Source organism: Muntiacus reevesi, chromosome 3, assembly GCF_963930625.1.
Source record: "Muntiacus reevesi chromosome 3, mMunRee1.1, whole genome shotgun sequence".
NCBI classification, from domain to species: domain Eukaryota; kingdom Metazoa; phylum Chordata; class Mammalia; order Artiodactyla; family Cervidae; genus Muntiacus; species Muntiacus reevesi.
The window spans coordinates 244,463,939-244,485,096 of NC_089251.1; the positions used below are offsets into that span (position 1 = coordinate 244,463,939).

A 21,158-nucleotide genomic window follows, 5' to 3' on the forward strand; every position below is an offset into this window, starting at 1 on the left:
GCTGGCTTTGGGCATGGAGGATGCCCTGGCGTTGGGCTTCCCCTGGTGGCTCTGCCTGCAGTGCAGAAGACCTGGGTTTGCTCTCTGGGTTGGGAGGATCCCCTGGAGGAAGGCATGGCAACCCACTCCAGTATTCTTGCCTGGAGAATCCCCATGGACAGAGGAGCCTGGTGGGCTACAGTCCATGGGGGTCGCAAAGAGGCAGACACAAGTGAGCTACTAAACACACAGCATGCAATACGAGTGCAGAGGGCACCAATACACAGCCCAGACTCGAACCAGAAGTTGGTGCTGGGCTAACCGCTGGCTCCGCCCGGCAAGTTGGACCACCTGATCCGACTTCTCGTGTAAGTCTCCTGCGGTACCGGGAGAACCTTACCCAGGAAGGCTGGGTGCAAGATGGTTCAGAGGATCCCTGCACGGTCCGCGGCCTCGCAGAGAGGAGACGGTGTACCCGGAGGCTGCAAGCGGAACGGAGTTGGTCCAGCCCAGGAGGCCCACTCTGCTGAGCGGTCACACCGACCGAGGCCGCCGGCGGGAGGCCTCAGCGGCTATTCCCGGCCCCTAATGCCCTCCAACGCGGTGAGGGCACCGCGGAGCCCCGCCTGCCCTACCGGGTGAGGAGATCTGGGTGTCCGCACGGCCCCCGCAGGACGCGCCCTGGGCCGGAGGCAGGCAGATGGCCAGCTGTCCCTCCTCGGCCAGGCCATGGCTGGCAGCGAGGGTTTGGGGGAGAATACACTGTGAGGAGAGTTTTCCTGACCCCAAGGAAGCATGTCCCGAGACTGAAGAACTTTTACAAAGGTGACAGGAACAACAGCTTTTATGGACTTTTCTTTCCACTTAGAGAGCTACCCTCGTACAATCTCTGGTTTGCTCAACGACAGCGTCTACAGCCTTCCTCCAGGCGTGTGCAGCTTGCAATAGGGCGCACTCGCCTTGCGGGCCTTAGCGCGGCGGTGGGGATTTCTAGTATCTCTGGGGGTTTCAGTAGGGCCGCATAGAGGTCAGGGCCCTGCCCAGAGAGAGAAAAGCGAGATAGCAAATATTTTTCCCTCGGGTTGCCCTGGGTGTCCTGCCAAGCTTAGCTTTGGCAGTAATCACGGCCTGGGTTTTTCCCAGGCTCACTATTTACAAAAGTTGTGGCCCGAGAACTTCCAGATCGCCAGGAGGAACGTCGCAACAGAGGCGGGAGGCACTGGAGCGTGTGCGCTACTATCCCGCGCCCTGGGCGGCCGCCCGGCCCCGCCCAGGGTCACAGAGCTGCCGGCCTCTCGGCTGCCGCCGGGCTGGAGATGGAGGCGGGAGCACGCGGCGGCGGGGCGCGGGGCTTCCCGTGCCCAGCCCCGGGAACTCCCTCGGGTCCAAGGTGTGCTCGGAGTGAGGATGTGCTCGGGCCTCTGCGTTTGCTGTCCGGCTGTGGGGTGTGTAAGTACGTTGGGAGAAGAGAATTACCCTCATCTTCGTCTCCAAGTCCCGTGCCTGGAAGCCGAAGGCAGATTTCTCTGGAGATAACAAAGACACTTTGTCACTTTGGGCGCAGCCTCGGTGCAAATCTTTAATTGCAAGGGAGTAGGGGGAAGAGGGGGATCGAGTGTCTCAAGCAACCCAAGCGCGGGTCTCCAGGCGGCAAGGCCCCCTTTGATCAGGAAAATCCAATTATTTGTGTATATACATTTCCCACATAGTGATTACTTCATTAATTGTCCCGCCTTTATCTCCTCCCTTCCCATCCCCCCTAATAATCAGTTCTTTTATCCAGACCAACAAACACACCATAGGAGCTTTGTGGATTCAAAGGATTTGCTTTCGCTTCTGAAAGAGCCGCTATTCTTTGATGATTGGGTAGCGGCAAACTTCAAAGCCATAAATCTTCCCTCTGACTGGCTGGCGGCCCAGCAAAGTCCTTATCAAATTCTTGGAGGTGATCCTGAAGCGCTCAGACCGCGCGCGGGGCGACCGAGCGGGGTGCGGCGAGGGGCGCGGGCAGGGAGGGCCCCAGCGCGCAGGGCGGGCGCCGGGAAGGGACGCTAGGCGGCCCTTCGTCCTCGCCCTCGGGTCTCCATGCCTCAGCAGCGCCCTGCTCCGCAGCCAGCGGCCCGCAAGCCGTAGCCATGGCCGCCGTGGCCGTCCTCCGGAACGACTCTCTGCAAGCCTTCCTCCAGGTCAGGGCTGGGCTTGGAGGCGGGCGAGGGAAAGGTGGGAAGGGTCGTGTCTGGGTCTTTCCTGGTACTGTGCCCCCTGAATTTCAAAGAGAATCCGCTAGGTGGGTGCCAATGAAGTGAGACCTAAGGGTGCCCATAACCAACTTCACACCCAACCTTGGTGTCAAGAGTGTGGCCTCTGGGGGAGGGACGCGCGTACGCGGGGGTTGTTCGGAGGTGCGCCTCTCGCTGAGAACCGGCCCCAGCTCAACGCGCTGGGCCCTCCTGGGGCGGGCGGAGGAGGAGCGCGAGAGTAGAGTGGAAATGAGAGCTTAAAAGATGGGAGGGAAGGCAGATGAGCAGCCAGGCTGTGGGTGTTTCCAGACCCTTTCTGACCGCGCAGTCGGGAGTGGCCCGTCGGATCCCTCTCCCCTCCTACTTTGCCTGCTTCCTCTGAGACTGGATAGCGACTCTCCGCACCAAGTAGTTTAACAGGAAGCGCTCGCGCTTTCTGCGTCCAGGTAGCGAGGGCACAAAAGTTTCCCCTAACTGGTGGGTGCGTGCGCAGGGTGCGGCGGCCAGGGGAGGGACAGCCGGGACAGGGGAGGGGCGGCGGTGTTACAGCCGGCGTGCGGGAGGCGGGCCGACCCGGAGACCGCGCTTGGAGCGCTTAACCTTTTGTCTCTTCTCCGCCCTCCCCTGCCGCCGCCTATGCAGGACCGCACCCCCAGCGCCTCCCCGGACCTGGGCAAGCATTCGCCCCTGGCGCTGCTAGCCGCCACCTGTAGCCGTATCGGCCAGCCGGGCGCCACGGCGCCCCCGGATTTCCTGCAGGTGTCCTACGACCCCGCGCTGGGCTCGCCCTCCAGGCTCTTTCACCCGTGGACCGCTGACATGCCGGCGCACTCGCCCGGCGCGCTGCCGCCCCCGCACCCCAGCCTGGGGCTGACACCACAGAAAACGCACCTGCAGCCGTCCTTCGGGGCGGCGCACGAGCTGCCGCTTACACCCCCTGCCGACCCCTCGTACCCCTACGAGTTCTCGCCGGTCAAGATGCTGCCCTCGAGCATGGCGGCGTTGCCCGCCAGCTGCGCGCCCGCCTACGTGCCCTACGCGGCCCAGGCCGCTCTGCCCCCCGGCTACTCCAACTTGCTGCCCCCGCCGCCGCCGCCACCGCCGCCCACGTGCCGCCAGCTGTCCCCCAACTCGGCCCCCGACGACCTCCCGTGGTGGAGTATCCCGCAGGCCGGCAGCGGTCCGGGAACCTCGGGGGTTCCAGGGGGCAGCCTCTCTGGCCCCTGCGCCGGGGGCCCCCACGCGCCGCGCTTCCCCGCTTCGGCGGCCGCCGCTGCAGCCGCCGCCGCCGCGCTGCAGCGGGGCCTTGTGTTGGGCCCGTCGGACTTCGCGCAGTACCAGAGCCAAATCGCTGCGCTGCTGCAAACCAAGGCCCCCCTGGCGGCCACGGCCAGGAGGTGCCGCCGCTGCCGCTGCCCCAACTGCCAAGCGGCGGGCGGCGCCCCGGAGGCAGAGCCGGGCAAGAAGAAGCAGCATGTGTGCCACGTGCCGGGCTGCGGCAAAGTGTACGGCAAGACGTCGCACCTGAAGGCGCACCTGCGCTGGCACACGGGCGAGCGGCCCTTCGTGTGCAACTGGCTCTTCTGCGGCAAGAGCTTCACGCGCTCGGATGAGCTGCAGCGGCACCTGCGGACTCACACGGGCGAGAAGCGCTTCGCCTGCCCCGAGTGCGGGAAGCGCTTCATGCGCAGCGACCACCTAGCCAAGCACGTCAAGACGCACCAGAATAAGAAGCTCAAAGTTGCTGAGGCTGGAGTAAAGCGGGAGGACCCGCGGGACCTGTAAGCCCACCTGGGGGCCACCTCTCCCGCCTCGGGTTCCCTACTAGCACCTCTTCGGGGAGGATGGGGGGGGCGGGGACGGGCTGTGGGCAGCCGGCCAAGGGGAGACCCAACAGAGGCACTTGCCCCTCCCTGCTCGCCCGCCTCCCAGAGCGACGCCAGGCCTCCAGCTCCCTGGCCGGCCTGCGGACGGGACCCTGCATCCGGGAGGAGCAGGAGTGGTAGAGATGAGAGCTCGGCGCCAGGAAAAAGAGGCTCTGAACCATTTCCCCCCAATCTGGGAGACCTGCATTTAGGGGGACCCACCCTGGGCTGACCTTTGTGTATAGCAGACGCTACTGAAATCAAAACGGAAGGACCTTGAGAGATTTGAAATAGTGCTCAAGTTTTTTGCTAGGACTGGGCCGGGCTCTGTACAGGTTATTTAATAGCTTTCTTAATAATTATAATAACATTAATTAAAATGTTACTTTTGTCCTCAGCTCCATGCAGAGCTACAGCATGAATTGTCTCTGTAAAGCAATCAGCAGTTGCAGCGTGAAAATAAATACGTTAACTCCGGGGTCACCTCGGCAAGACCCCGCTGAGCCTGTCTCACTTGATCTTTTCTTCTTCCGGGAGGCTTTACAAAGCGGTCAGGTTTCGCCAGGAATTTGAAGGCTCCTGTGGGCTGCCTATGTCCGAGGCTTCTTTGGTTTGGAAGGTTCTGGGCACGTAAGTTGGGCACAAAGATGCGAAAAGTAGGAGGGCAGGGTCAGTTTTGTGGTTAAGAGGTTAGGGTAAGATTTTCCCATCACACCTTGAGTTTCTCGCGCGGCCTTAGGACTTGACCGGAGACTGTCGGGCTTCTTTTTAAAAGTTGATACCTGCTGGACGTACAGTACGCGATCTTTTTATCTGGTGAATTGCCTGTGTCTTTCCGGTTGTTGGTACTCTCGGAGTTCACAGGTAAGCTGGGCTTCCTCCTGGCAGCCGGCCATGCTGCGGTCTGCAGAGGTGCTAGTAACTCAAGGATCTGTTCAAGATGAGATTCTGGACAGTTACAGAGTAACTGGGGGCCCTTTTTCAGGTGGGTCTTTTCTCCGGAAAGAAGCGCTTCTCCTGTATTTCAGCCCGGTCATGATACACAACCTTGTCTTGCTTGTTCTCCTCTTAATCCTTTTGCTGTAGAAATCGTACCAGTATTGTTTCACAATAGCCACTTTGGAATTTCTCCCTAGGCCTGGAAGTTTAGCTCCCTTTTGTATCTTGGGACTTTATTTTTTCAATCACTGCAGTAGACTAGATTTTTCTCAGGGAGGAGCCAGGAATACTCATCTCTAGGTTTTTCACCTGTCTCTAAAATGTGAAATTTTAAATGTGAAGTTTACAAGTGTTTTTTTTTTCAATTCCGCTGGCTCCTGTTTTCTCAAATACGAGTCTTTAACCTGAAACTGAAACCTCAATCTTCTGACTTAGAACTAGCAAAGAAGAGAAATTATTCTCAATTTTGTCAGTGTTAAATTGACTGGCATTATTAATGCCAAATTTCCATGGAACTAAACAGTTTTTTTTTCATGGTAGTAGAGGTGTATATAAATTGATAGGATTTCACAGTTAACACACTGTGTTACTTTGCCTTTTGTTTGAAGTCAAACTTAGGGGTAAGTTCTTAAAAAGCAGGAGGGTTATACTCCGAGACCTAATGTATTAAGTAAAACTCAACCAGCAACATAATTGAGATGAAAATTACTTTTACACTCCTAATAAATAGCATTTTTACTTTGTAACTTGGGACAAGGTAATAACTACTAAAATTATTATGGGAATAGGTCTTAGAACCAGTTACTCTCTTTAGAGATTTGGGGATTATTTAATGACAGATTGGAATTCTTTACCTGGGAAGGGCAGTTTGAGCTGCCTAAATTCTGAAGGCTATGACAGTTTGCAAGTGATAGTAATGAAGATGCTGCACAGTGACACTAACATACATCTAATGTGTGATCTTAATCTACAGCAAGATTCTTGAGAATCATTTCTAGGTAGAATTACAGAAACTCACACCTGAACCATGGGGTTGACTTCAGAGCCAAAAAGGTTTCTTGGCAGATGGTAGGAAAAGAGGAATCCTTGTTAGAGAGTGGAAACACCAAGGGCTTCCTTTGGGCTTGAAATGATTCTCTTATGTGAAAGAGAATGCCCTTGGTAAGGAAATACAACGGGCAGTACTGTAGTGAATCTACTAGCTTCTTGACAGCTATGTTTGTTTAGCATTCAAACAGATGAAGTGTTGAAGATAAAGTTTCCTTATAACTTTCTTTGTTATTAAGAAAAAACGGTAAAATGTATGGAATTTAGTATCTAAACAGATAAGGTATTGAAGACAGTTTTCTTATAACTTTGTGATGGTGAAGAGAAAGGTAAAATATATGGAATTTATATAAAAATGCAATATTTATAATTTTTAAAAGTAGAATGAAGTCATCTGATGACAGATCATTTTCTTATGCTTTTACTTAATTGAACCTGCAAATTTTAAAAGCTTGGTAAAAAAACAGGCTCTAGACTAACTTGGTACAACTCAAAGACTGTTCCTTCCTGTCAGTGCAAATCTGTGTTTCAGTTACCTTAGAAAAAAGTTCTATGCCATTATTCAAGTAGAAACCAGGAAGTCACAATAATGTGATATCATTATTCAAGTGTAGGAAAGCATTTCATGTTTATACTGAAAAATAAGCTAATAAATGCTCAGAAATACAAATTGGACAGTGAAGAAATGTATTAGATTATGTAAGCTGTTAAAATGTGAACTGCTGCTGCATGCTCTATTTGTTTCATTGAACTGCAACCTACTATGGTATTAACCACTTAGAACTTCCAAAAATTATTTTAAAATACATCGTATGCAAGAAATATATGCATAAATTATGTAAATTAAGCACTTAGAAATTTTAATGAAATTCAAATTTAAAAGTTCAGAAGCAAATTACTGTTAATATAAACTAAAATTTACTTTTTATGTAGAATTTAGCCATCATCCAAAAAGAAAGTTTGAATCCAGTTGAATCCACCAACTGGATTCAAGGCTTTACTTAAGGACCCCAGAACCCAATTCAACTGAGTTTTAAAAACCAAGTGAAGAAACTATGTTAATGATGGCTTCAAGTGGCAATAGACATTTTTTAAGCAACTGTTTTAGTAGCATGCAAATATAATATAAAGACATTTCTATTATAATATAAAGATCTTTCAGAAAATTCTAAAATAAGTGTGATATGATTAAGTTTAACACAGCTGATAAATGAACCATTTGACCGAAAATGTGAGAACATGGAGAAACTGAGTTATCACTAATTTAAGTAATTTGGAGTTACATGTTTCTGAACTTGTTAACAACTCTATAGTTTTCTGCTTTTCTCGAGGAATAATTGTGCAAATTTACATTTAGCTGACCACTAACTTGGAATAGTTTTGGTAATGAAAGTAAATTATGTTAAAGAAAATACAACTGCATTTTTCACCATTGTATTAGTCTTTTCACTGTGTTGTATATGTTGCTTTATTTTCCTTTAAGTCAATCTGATAACATACCTATTCGAAAAATTAATATTGATGAAATTGCTTCTGGCAGAAACCTCTGTCAAACAGTATTTGTAGAAAAGGCAGTTTTTCACCACTATTTGCAATCTATTTCTATTCTAATACTTCTAGTTTGTAGGTATTCAGTTTAAAGCAGCATCTTTCCCATTTGCTTTGGGTCTACTGTGAGAGTTTCACAGAATGTCACTAAAGCGGTCTCTGTGCCTACATTAACACCTACTAAGTTGTTCAGAGCTCAAAAATTGCTAACTACTTTTATTTGTGTTACCTCACCATGTTAAATAATGACTAGTTATATAAACTAACACTGTCTCACTAGAAAATCATCGATTGGGGAATCAGATTCAAACCTTAAGCTTTGTTTTATGGTAAATGTAATTATGCTTTGCTAATGTACCAAACTGAGGGCCACTCAAAGCAAGTCATACTAATATGTAATGAAATTAGTGGAACTTAGAAGAGTATGAGACCAAGGGCAGCTTTGAAATGAAAACATGTGCCAAAATAGTTTAATAAACTAGGAACAGATAAGGAAAACAGCTAGATAGAAAGGCGAATGTTGGTAATGAGACATAGACTAATACACCAAAATGACAGGTTTCATTATTGGGCTACTATAATGGTAACCTGATTCATGTGGCATTCAATATATGTGTAAACAGTAAATTTTTCTCTGGTGTTCAGACTCAGCACATTTTTGCATAAAGATCCTTGTGTTAATTGTGCCTCGATTATTTTTAAAGAGTCTGCAGTGTTCAAATTAATTTATGGACACTGTAAAATAACTTATATAATGGTCCTTTCAATAATGAATAAGTGATATTGTTCAGCAAAGAGGTAATTAAACAGTTATGGACAATCTTAAACTTTTAAAAAATAGTTTCACAGTTTCACTGTTAATTTTTTTATCAATTGAAGATTTACACGTGATGATTGATGTAGTATTCATTTTCATGCTGACATTTTGATGACTTCCCTTTTGAGACTTTATATACTTCTCCTTCCATGTCTTTAGTAATTATGCTGAAGCATAATCCCCAACAGGGTATTTGACACTTAATTCATAATTCAACCCATGCATGTGAACTGCAGTAGTTTCTGCACAATAATAAACTATATTAACTAATATATTTTGATTGTCTACCAAATACCAAAATTCAATTCAGGGGAAATAAATCAAATTCCTAGTTGGATACAGATCTTCCTTGACTTACAATGAGGTTACCTCCCTATAAACTCATCATGAGTTGAAAATATCATAAATTGAAATTGCGTTTAATACACTTAACCTAACTTAGCCTAGCCTACCTTAAACATGGTCAAAGTACAACTGGGCAAAATCATCTAGCACAAAGGCTATTTTATACTAAGATGTTGGTTGTCTCATGCAGTTTATGCAATCCTGTACTGGACAGCAGAATGGTTGTATAGGTACAGGATGGTTGCGTTTTGTTTGTTTACTCTGGTGACTGTGTGGCAGTCTGGTAACTGGTTCACCGCCTGGCTCAGCGTCACAGGAATATCCTACAGCATATCGCTAGTTCAGGAAAAGATCAAAATCTGAAGTTTGGTATCTGCCGAATGTGTATCACTTTCACACCATCATAAAATCAAAATATTGTGTGCCGAGGGATGTCTGTATATGAAAAATCTACAGGGTTTCAGTTCTCAAAAAGTTGTTTCAGCATGATGAAACTTTGGTCTGCCCACTGTAACATGAAAGTTTGTTTTAGAGAAAAACTATTTTTTTCATTTTTTGCCAAAACCATAACATCAAAAATATACTAAAGTTTTCTGAGGTCTAAGGCTATATCTAGATGTCACCTGATTTTTTAATACAAGGTTAAAAAATAAGTGTATTAAAATTTTTTAATACAAAGTTAAAAAAGGTTAAACCGTTCAGTTGCATGGTTGCTTTCTAATGATTTTGTGTTAGCATAATCTGAAACACGGGTGAAAAACATCTGGCCCTCAGCTTAATTTCAGCCAATTCACAAGGCAAGTATCAAAGGTAAATCCTCATTTATGCTTACCGTTGGGAAAACGTGTCTTAATTTGAAAAGTATTCAGTAGCAATTTCCTAAAACTCTATGCAAGGTACCATGAAAGCTTATTTCTCTTATTTCTGCCTTTGCAAGTTTTATTCTTATATTCTGTATGTCTTTTTGCTTGTGGTTGTCACATGTCATTGATATATCTGTGTCCATCTCTAGCATGGAAACTCATTTTGTGTCATGTGTCTTTTGTCCTTTTCTTGATGTATTTATACCTATTATTTTATTTTGTTCTCTATTATGTAGGACTTGACAGGATTCTAAACTCTAGTTATTTAAAACCTATCGTCTTTTTAACAGACATTTATATTCCTTGGTCTAAATTTTACAGATGAGTGAGTTAAATTTAGAGTTCTATTTATAGATTCAAATCATGTTTTAGCTTTGCAGTATATGACTGCTGTTTACTGTAGATTTGTGAACATCATGGTACTTCCAATTGTGATGGAAAAGTATTTCCATCACAATTGAGAGAAAAATTGTAAAATATGGTAGAGGATTATGGTTTGAGTTAATCCCCAGTTGGATAAACTTTAATTAGTAAAAAGCATTAAAAAAAACTATTACCTTAATTTATAAACACAGCTCTTTATTTATTGAGCTAAGGACCTATAAGCATTTAGCTGTTTTTATTCCTTGTTAATGTTCTTATATTTGACAGAGACTTCATTTCGTCTCAAAGTCTTTATTCTCCTCTGTTTGATCCTTGATGAAGTTCATGTCATCTCTCCATAGTACCACAGACAACTGCCAAGAAAGTCATTGTGGTGACAGATTTTATACTGAGTCTGGGTTTGGAGCAGAAGGTTGCTGAGTTTTCTAAGGAGAAAGTACTCCCTTCACGAGTCGCGATTCAGGCTTGTGAATAGCAGGCCCGCCCGTCTTGAGCGGTAGGAGCTGGAAGCTGGGTGCGGGGCTGTAGCTGTCCCCTTGTGTCTGTAGCATGGAGATCTCGAAGTGGGAGAAAGGGAAGCAGATCAGAGGGAATAACAGGACCATGGAGTATAATATACATTTGGAGGATCCTGTTTAGATAGGACGTTCCTAAAAGGGTCATTGTGTAGAAGCTGAAGGAAAAGGCTTGATCACTTTCTCAAAGTTAGAATGGACCCCTGGAAAGTGCCTTCCTTACCCCAGGCTGATTCTTCTCTTTAATGGTTTCTTCTTTTTAAACCTAAGCTGAGTATGAGTTGGCAGTCAGGGAGATGTGGACCTCAACAAGTTGAACTTGGAGGATTTTTACAGGCTCTTCTCAAGCTGAAATGCTTCAAGTCTAAAATCTGTAAACCAAAAAATCCAAATATATTTTATTAAGGCTACTAAAGATACAACAGTAGTATGGGTATTCCTGTCATTCTGGCAACTGCTTTCAGAAATCCAGGTTTTGAAAATATATAGTTAAAGGCATTGAAGAGGAGCAAAGTAATTTGGGGCTAAATCAGTCAGCCTCTCTGCAGAGTAATATCAGAACATATTCACATGCTCTTAATGTTGGTGTTTGAAGATAACACTTCTGGGGGTGTCAGTCTTCATAAATGCTCTACCATGATGCATGTCGCCAAGTCATGTTTATATGTATGGAAATTTCATAGTACAGTGACAGAACTGAAAAGTATAGGCAACTTTTCAATAATTATGTTAATATAACTATTTAGATTTACAAGCTTTGACCCAGCTAAATTTAAAGACATCATACCCTTGAAGTCAGTTATGTTGATATATATAATTAAGAATATGAGCTGCATAATTAATTCATTATTTGTTATTTACAATACTAGATGCAGAAAACTCAGGCAAAACAAATTCAAAACATGTATACATAACTAAGTTCAATTCACCTTTTATCTGATGACTAAGGTTCACTGAGCATTCAAAGATGAACACAATCCTTCAAAGAGCTCACAGTCATAAAGGAGATAAGACATGTACACAAATGAATGTAATACCAGGCCTAAGTAAAAAGCAACTAATGAACCTCCTATTACAATACAAAGGAAAGAGAAATTAAATTACTGCAGGTAAAACAATATTAAATTATTTTATGCCATAAATATTTATGCTTTCACAAACAGTCCACAAACTCCACCTGCAGCATTTGGAAATCATTTCGGTTTTTATATAGAGCTGAGAGTTCAAGACAGTGTGGTCCCCAGACCAGCAGCATTAGCATCACTTGGGAACTTGTTAGAAATGCAGATTCTTGGGTCCAGTTCCAAGTTAACTAAATCAGAAACTCTGGGGAAAGGGCCCAGCAAAATGTGTTTTAGTAAGTCCTACAGGTGACTCCAATGCATGCTAAACTTTGAGAACCACTAGTTTAGAAGGTTGTACCTTTAATAATGCATAAGATTAATCTATGGAAATAAGCAAATTCAAGCCTACCACTCACAAGCTATTCTGGGTAAACAGAGAATGGACTTGGCCATTCTGTCTCAATGGACAGGCCACTTGGCTGAAATCCCTCACCCAATCGAGAGACTCAATTGACAATCTTCTAACTCCTGATGAAAAGACAGAAATAGTCTTAATTGTAGAGTGATTCTTCTGTGCATGATATACAATTATGTAGACAATTGTCCTTTTATCATAGTATTTAATATACACAGAAGATTTATGTTTTTGAATCACCAATCATATTTCATGTTAGTGGAATTTTCCCCCAAACGTAGGACAATAACTTTTAACAACATCTGTTTCCTTTAAAGGAATACTCAGCTAAATAAACAGGTTAGTTTTCTAGTGTCATTGGATGATTAATAACTAATTATCATAGGGCATGTATAAACTATACCACTATGAGTGGAAAATACAGGTACACTCCATGCTGCAGAAATGCAAAGATGGCATTTCTAAACCACAAGCACAGTTGCTTCAAGCCTTTGTTTTGCTTTAAAAAAAAAAAAAAAAAAAGCCATTTTAAAACAAGTCCAGAGCCCTAGGGCTTCTTGGTGGAGGCCAAAATTTAGGAAGTTGTAGATATTTATCTAAACTCAGAGTCTTCAATTCCTCTGACTTCTCTGCTATCTTCCTCAGCCCACCTTCTCCTTCTCCACCAAATCTTTATTGGCTTATCTCAGGTCTGTTTCTCAAACCAAAGCATGATTTTGTAACATTTCTTTGAAAAACATTTTATTTCTGACCTTTGGAATTACAGAAAGATGTTATGAATTATAAGTTCCCGGGAAGCTTGTAACATAAATGAAAGTTTTTTCCAGTGAATGAGCCTCTTTCTCTGCCTCCAAACCTGAACTGTCCATCATTGATTTGGGGTACTTTCAGTTCAGTTCAGTCGCTCAGTTGTGTCCAACTCTTTGTGACCCCATGAATTGCAGCACGCCAGGCCTCCCTGTCCATCACCAACTCCCAGAGTTTACTCAAACCCATGTCCATCGAGCTGGTGATGCCATCCAGCCATCTCATCCTCTGTCGTCCCCTTCTGCTCCTACCCCCAATCCTTTCCAGCATCAGGGTCTTTTCCAATGAGTCAACTCTTCGCATGAGGTGGCCAAAGTATTGAAGTTTCAGCTTCAGCATCAGTCCTTCCAATGAACACCCAGGACTGATCTCCTTTAGGATGGACTGGTTGGATCTCCTTGCAGTCCAAGAGACTCTCAAGAGTCTTCTCCAAGACCATAGTTCAAAAGCATCAATTTTTCAGTTCTCAGCTTTCTTCACTGGGGTGCTTTAGGAGAACACTTAGTGAAAGACAACAAAAAGCTAGGTTGATGCTGACTATGGCATGTTACTTAGGAGTTCCCCAGAACCTTGAAAGATCAAGGGTGCACTCTGTGACCAGATAAATTCCCCCAACTGGTACTTAGAGAGAGAGAATTTAACACGTTGGAGTTGGAGAACTTTAAAATCATCCAGTTTGACCTTCTCATTTATCAGAGGAGACAGCTGAGGGCATGTCTGATCAAATGAAGCAACAGTTATCTATGATACATTGGAAACCCAGCAGCCTAGAAAAGGGGGACAGAGTTAAGGATCATGAAGAGTGGGAGAAGACTCAGGGATGACACCAGGATCTCTTTTTACCCTGGACTGTTTGGGCAGAGGTAAGGTGGTTGTCGGAGGCTGCTGACTGGCTCCCTCTGCCCTTCCCAGTATCCTGAGTCTCCTGCCTTCTCTGAGACAATCTCAACTTCCCAGTGCCTTAGCAGTCATCCCCTTGCATCTTTCTGACTATTGTTATCAAAATCTAAGCTCATATAGAAGGTTGTGCTAAGTGACTATTCAAAGGAAACAAAAAGCAAAAACTAGAAGGGTAGGGAGTAGAAGAAGCCAGAGCTGAGGAGAAAAGGAGAGCCTCTCTGATGGGAAAGAGCTGATAGTGATGAGTGTCACGTGGAGGACTAAGGGACTGATGATACGGAAAGACCGTACCTCAGAAGGAACAGGTATCTGGTCTTGTTCAGCCGCCCCATCATGTCCGACTCTTCGTGATCCCATGGACTGCAGCACGCCAGGATTCCCTGTCCTTCATCATCTCCCAGAGTTTGTGCAAACTCATGTCCATTGAGTTGGTGATGCCATCCAACCGCCTCATCCCCTGTCGCCCCCTTCTCCTCCTGCCTTCAATCTTTCTCAGCATCAAGGTCTTTTCCAATGAGTCATGTCTTCACATCAGATGGCCAAAATATTGGAGCTTCAGCTTCAGCATCAGTTCTTCCAGTGAATATTCAGGGTTGATTTCCTTAGGATTGACTGGTTTGATCTCTTTACTGCCCAAGGGACTCTCAAGAGTCTTCTCCAGCACCACAGGAATATGGACGGACCATATCTCAGAAGAAACAGGCATGGCAGTCCTAAGAGGCTAGATCCAGAGTATTTGGCAACAGTCTTGACAGAGATTCCTCTGTATTAGTTACCTTTTGTTGCATAACAAATACCACAGTCTGAAAGGCTTGAAACAACACACATTATCTCACAGATTCTGAGCACCAGGAGTCTAGGCAGAGCTTAGTTGTAGCCTCTGCTTAGGGTCTCTGATGAGACTGCAGTCAGTCAAGGTGTTGACGAGGACCAGGGCCTCATCTGAAGGCTGGACCAGTGAATGATACACTGCCAGACTTAAGTGACTATTGGCAGGACTCAGTTCTCTGTGGGGTGTTGGACTGAGGGCCTCGGTTCCTTATTGGCTATATTCTGGAGACTACCCACAGTTTCTTGATACATGAGTCCCTCCAACGTGGCCACTTCCTTCATCAAAACATGCAAGCTGGGAAAGCAATTTTTTAAAAAATATGCTAGGAAGTTGGAAGTAAATCTTTTGTAATCTCCTCATAGAAGTACAGCCTATCAACATTCTATTCACTTGAAGAAGGCTACCCAAGAGAAAGGGGTTATATAAGGGTTTGAATACCAGGAGGTGGGAATCACTGGAGGCCATTTTAGAGGATGACTATCATATCTTGTGATACAACTAGTCAAAAATAATAATAAAAAAAAAATAATGGAGTCACATATATAGACCATTAGGTTTGGACAGTTTCTCAGCATCAGCTATGATGCCTCCTCACTGGTGAGAGATTGCCAGTTACCCCCCAGTATGCATCGTTCCTTTCTTCCTTATAGCAGTAGTAATGCCCAGGTTTTAGGGAGGCATGAGACTCTCTGTCTAGAGATGACACACCACAGCCTCGCTTGTAGCCAGGTGTAGCCATGTGACTAAGTTCCCAGCCATGGAATGTGAGCCTGAGTGATAAACGCCACTCTCAGTAACATCCTAAAGAAAGCTGCATGTCCTCCCCTTCCTCTTTACCCCTTTTCTGAGGCTGGGATGCATATAATGGTGGTGGGCCTCCAGGTCAGTCATGTAGATAAGGGCAACATCCTAAAGGACCTTAGAAAAATAAAAAACAGAAGGAATAGGAGTCCCCAGACCATCGCTTGAAGCAGAGCAGCCCAACTTTCCTGGGCTGCCTACCTGCTAGACTTCTAAGACAGAAATAAACCATTTTGTTTAAGCCATTGTTATTTGCTGTCTGTTACAGTAACTAAACCATAACCAGCACCCTGGCGGACCACACGGTGCTTCCAGGGGCAGGCGTTAGCAGTGCTCCTGCTGACTCTTCCCGTGGCAGTTGTGAATTGCATCGCTTTAAAAGATGTCACATGGTGTCACCTTACTGGCTCCTCCTAGCCTCTGTCTGCTGGAGTCCTCAAAATGAGTTCTCACCCCCAAAAGGGTATTCTCTTAGGCTGTTGCTATGGAAAACTCCATCACTGCTTTCCAACTTTGCCCATGCTCTGAGGACTTTAGTCAGTGAGTGATTCATTTATTCCACTATTTATAGGGCTCTTCTCATGTGTCAGTGACATGAGCCTAGGGACAGAACAGTGAACAGGACAGATAAGCTTTTTCCTCTTAGGAGACTGATATTCTAGTAGGGCAGTAAAGATACAATAAACAAGTAAACCAAAAAAGATAATTCAGGGAGTCATAAACAACAACTTGAAATTCATCTTCATTTACCCTACAAGATCACACTGGGAGATAAAGCTGCAGCCTCAGTGCTGGATCGCTCATAGTCTCAACCTGAGGAATGGTCCCCAGTCATCCTCGTCTCATAAGCTGCCTCAGACTAAAGGAGACACATTATTTCTACCTGCTTCCCTTTGATGAGAGTTAGTCCCGTGAACACGCCTGTATGTGTGCGGGATGGAAAATATAGAGATGAACATAGCTATTTATTAAACACTAACAATGTTTCACCAACATACTCATAAAAATCCAAATAATAAACAGAGCAGAAAATAAAAGGGCCACTTTATCCTTTCCCTTCATAGATAACCACTGTTAACATTTTGGTTCTTTCATTCAATCAACACATCTTTATTGATCTCCTGCACTGTTCCCGGCCCTGACCTTGATGCTAAATATGCCAGAGGTTCCTAATCTCATGTGGCTTCCAGCTTGAGTGTGTGTGTGTGTCTCCTGGGTTTGGAAACTGCCTGTACCCACACCTAGCTATATAATTTCAGACAAACTACTTAATTCCCCAAGACTTGGTTTCCTCATTTGCAAAATAGGTATAATGATAGAACCTAATTTATGGGGTTGTTGGGTATGCGTACATGCTCAGTCCTGTCTGACTCTTTGCAACCCCTGCTCTGTAGCCCACCAGGCTCCTTTGTCCATGTAATTTTCTAGGCTTTGGGTTACCATTTCCTTCTCCAGGGGATCTCACCAACCCTGGGATTGAACCTGTGTTTCCTGCATTGGCAGGTAGATTCTTTATCACTAGTACCACCTGGTAGGCTCTATAGGATTTTTGAGGCGGGAGGATTACATTTGATAATATAAGTTAAATAACTTAGAATAAAAAATCTGTTACTGTTGTTTTATATATAATATAAATATTTGCTTTTCTATAAACAGGATTATATTACTTAAATGCAATTATGGTCTACTTCTTGAACCCTTTAGATATTTCTTTTTCCATTTCAAAGTATAGAACCTGAAGTTCATTAACTGCTTTATGGAATTCTGTTGTTTGTACATGGGGGTCCATGAATGGGCACTGTATGCCAAGTTCTTCCTGGACCTTTATTTTCCCCTGGACAGTGGATACAGAACTTAGTTGTATTCTGAAAAGATTCATAATCCACAAACAGGACTGTGATTGAAATAGGCCAGTCCTTGACTTGATCATGTAAGTTTGCCTCTTTGCTCCAATCCTTCCATCTGTGGGTAAAGTTTAATCACTCCTCTCTTTCTCTCGTAGCTCAGTCGGGAAAGAATTTGCCTGCAATGCAGGAGACCTGGGTTCGATTCCTGGGTCGGGAAGATCCCCTGGAGAAGGAAATGGCAACCCACTCCAGCATTCTTGCCAGAGAATCCCATGGACAGAGGAGCCTGTTGGGCTACAGTACAAGGGGTCGCAAGAGTCAGACTTAGCGACTAAACCACCACCACCTCTTTCTCTTAGAAATGGGAAAGCTTTCTAAAAAACAGACAAAAACAGAAACACATAGAGTGAAAACCAACAGTTTTACTACATTTAAACTTAATGATTTCATTTTACTTCCAGCTCCTCACTGGAGCAGCGCTAATGGCCAGCTTCTACACTTGAGTTTAAACAATCCCAGATACCTTCCCAGCTCAGGGTTTAAAAATCAGAGTTTCTGTACTGTTTGTTCATAAGGTCTGTTTGTTTTCCTCTGTAAATTGTGTCCTCGTTTATAGTTGCCTCACTTTGTATCCATCTAAAATACCACTACTAAGATACATATGCAGGATTAAACCCTACAATTTAATGCCACTCTCTATACAGTCTAAATTTGTGATTGACAATGTTCTCTTTGAACACTAATGATTTTAATATTAAACTGCCTCAGATATAATCTTTAAGGGGAAAAATACAACTGTCCATTGTGATTTAGGATTTCAGTTCTGAGATCCACACAGCAGTTTCTCAGGTGTCTCAGGATCTTTTGGGGGCACAGACCCGTCACTGCAGTTCCTTGCAGTCTGAAGACTTGTGGACCAAAGAGATGAGTCTTCTAGTCTTAAGGTCCTTTAAAGGCCTATTATGTATCTGTCTGAAATGGTTCATAAGGCACCATCTTACATCTTTCTGAGGCCTTAAAAAAAAAAATTAAAGTCACACTGTTGACTTCTTCTATACTCTGAGACACTGTTTTCCTGATTGCACCCTTGATTTGACCTTTACACTGAGGGTCTTGCCTAACTCTGAGGATGATTTACTGCTTGGAAAGACTGACTGGAGCTCCTTATACTTCCTCTAAATGTTGCTGCAAAATTAAGCAGAGCTATATTTTATCATCAGTAAGTAAAAGAAACCAGTTGACACTGTCAGCATTCTTTCAGAAAATCTCCTTAGCCAGATCCACTAGTTCATTTGCTATATCTTCTATTTTTCATGTTATCACAGGTGATGATGTTGCTAAACCTTTTGCTACAACTTAGCGTGGTCATCTTTTTTCCACCTTCCAATACCAATTTCCTCCTCATCTCTCTAGTTTTCACTGACAGTCTTCTCAAGGTTCATCCAGATTTCACTAGCAAACCTCTCAAGATCTTGAGAGGGCTGAATATACAAACAGATAAGGGCCAGATAATACATAAAAATTCTCACCCACAATCTGCAGCAGCCAGCCTAGGAAACTAACTTATTATCTATAGTAACTAGCCCAGAAATCCAGCCTGCTATAAGACAGACTATAGAAAAGTAGATAGCTACCTCTTGCAACAATTGGCCCAAAATGACCAAGACTTGATTAATAACTTTAGCTTCCCTAATTTTTATCCCTGCTTCCAATTTAGGGCCAACCAGTGAAAGCCAAATGTTCATCCTAACCAATCACATAAGATTTCCCACTTCTAGTTAGTCTGTGTTAGTCTGTCCCACTTCTAGTTTGTATCTTCATGCCAACAGCCTCCAACCACGGCATATTTGAAGTTTTCCCCTTTTGTCCACTACAAAACTGCCCCACTCCTCTGCCTGCCTTTGACTGTTTGCCAAAATGCAAATGATGGTGGATGATTCCTTCAAGTTTTGAATAAGTAGCCTTTGCTTGTTCTCATTTTATTGGTTTTCCTTTGTTTCCACAAGCTTCTTCCAGCTTCCCAATCAAAAGCCGGTAGGTTGTGGTTTGGGGGGTTGTTATGGGAGAATCCCACTTTCCAGGTACCAAACTCTATTCTCATTATCTGCTTCTGCTGCTGCTAAGTCGCTTCAGTCGTGTCCGACTCTGTGCGACCCCATAGACCACAGCCCACTAGGCTCCCCGGTCCCTGGGATTCTCCAGGCAAGAACACTGGAGTGGGCTGCCATTTCCTTCTCCAATGCATGAAAGTGAAAAGTGAAAGTGAATTCGCTCAGTCGTGTCCTACTCTGAGCGACCCCATGGACAGCAGCCTACTAGGCTCCTTCGTCCATGGGATTCTCCAGGCAAGAGTATTGGAGTGGGTTGCCATTGCCTTCTCCATCTCATTATCTACTGCTGCTGCTGCTAAGTCACTTCCGTTGTGTCCGACTCTGTGTGACCCCACAGACGGCAGCCCACCAGGCTCCCCCGTCCCTGGGAGTCTCCAGGCAAGAATACTGGAGTGGGTTGCCATTTCCTTCTCCAATGCGTGAAAGTGAAGTCGCTCAGTCGTGTCCGATTCTTCGACCCCATGGACTGCAGCCTACCAGGCTCCTCCGTCCATGGGATTTTCCAGGCAAGAGTGCTGGAGTGGGTTGCCATAGCCTCCTCCGATCTCATTATCTACTGCTGTGCAAAAACCACCCCAGAACTTAATGGCATAAAACAACAGTCATCTTACTATGCTCACAGATTGAGTGGGTCAGGAATTCAGACAGGGTATAGGATGGCTTGGCTCTGATCCACAATATATGGGGCCTCACCTGGGAAACTTCGATGGTTGGGGGTGGGACCCACCTAGAGGCTGCCTCACTCACCATCCTGATGACCGAGCCCTGGTACTTGAAGATCCGGCTCAGCTGAGGCTGGCAGCCAATTGGCTTGGGCTCTTGACGACCATTGGCTGGGCTCCTCACAGCTCTTCACAGCCATTGGCTGGGCTCCTCACAGCTCTTCACAGCCATTGGCTGGGCTCTTCACAGCTCTTCACAGCCATTGGCTGGTCTCTGTGAGGGCATGTCCTGAGAGGCGCACCCAGGCAGTGAGTGAGCTGAGAGAAAGTGGTGAAAGCTGCAAGCCTTTTCTGACCTGCTTTGGAAGTCACATGAGGTGGTTCAGGTGAGTCACTAAGCCTAACCTAGATTCAAAGGGAGGGAATTAAACTCATCTCTTAATGGGAGGGTGACAAAGTCGCTCTGCATAAGGACACACGGGGTAGGAGATGCTCTTGTAGGCATTTTTTATAATTCTGACTTGCCACCCCAGGCCACCCTCTTCTTCCTTTCAGAAAGAATTTGGAGACACGTAATTAGACTATGGATTGGCGAGCATGGAAACAAAACACAGGAAGTTGGTTGATGTCATACAGGTACTGATTTATTCATCCCATACATCTTTTTAAAGCATTATCAATGGGTTCCACACTGGAGACATAAAGAGATGTGAGGTGAGCAAAATTGACACACGTCTTTTTCTCATGAAGCTTAAGTCCAGTGGGAGAAGCAGCTATTTAAAAATAACCCCACAGGTAGATGACCACAGGTATTGTAGGCTCTTAAATGTTGTGTAGCAATGGCCTGGAAGATGCACAGCACAGGAGCTGTTAGAGAGATTTCCCTGGGGTGGGAGGGTGGGAAGGGAATATTTAAGCTAATAACTCAAAGATGAGGAAGAAAAAGTCAAGTAACTAGTCTAGGGTGTTGCAAAGCATGTTACATGGACCATTAGTGATACAGAAATGCATTATTATTATCCTCATTATTTTTTTTTTTTACAGTTTTGCAGTTTATGACAGATGATATTGGTTTCCCCTTTTGTTGGCAGATGAAGTTTCCTTGTAAAATAAATGTCTTTATGTTTAACAAAGTATCAGTTTAAAGGAAGGTGGTGATTAAAATGCCAGCTTCCCA

At 44.8% G+C, this 21,158-nt stretch overlaps 1 protein-coding gene across 2 annotated transcripts; it reads left to right on the forward strand.

Moving 5' to 3' along the window:
* Positions 1 to 1,297: 1,297 nt before the first annotated feature.
* On the forward strand, positions 1,298 to 4,532 carry SP5 (Sp5 transcription factor). Of its 2 annotated transcripts, XM_065927896.1 has the most exons (3): positions 1,301 to 1,428; positions 1,763 to 2,165; positions 2,862 to 4,532. In XM_065927896.1, exons 2-3 carry the CDS (start codon positions 2,115 to 2,117, stop codon positions 4,002 to 4,004), a joined length of 1,194 nt encoding a protein of 397 aa, XP_065783968.1. In that variant the 5' UTR covers positions 1,301 to 1,428; positions 1,763 to 2,114; the 3' UTR covers positions 4,005 to 4,532. The 2 variants fall into 2 exon arrangements, 1 of the variants encoding a protein (XP_065783968.1); XR_010662244.1 differs by lacking the exon at positions 2,862 to 4,532 and adding an exon at positions 2,529 to 2,700 and having other exon boundaries at positions 1,298 to 2,165.
* The last annotated feature ends 16,626 nt before the right edge of the window (positions 4,533 to 21,158 follow it).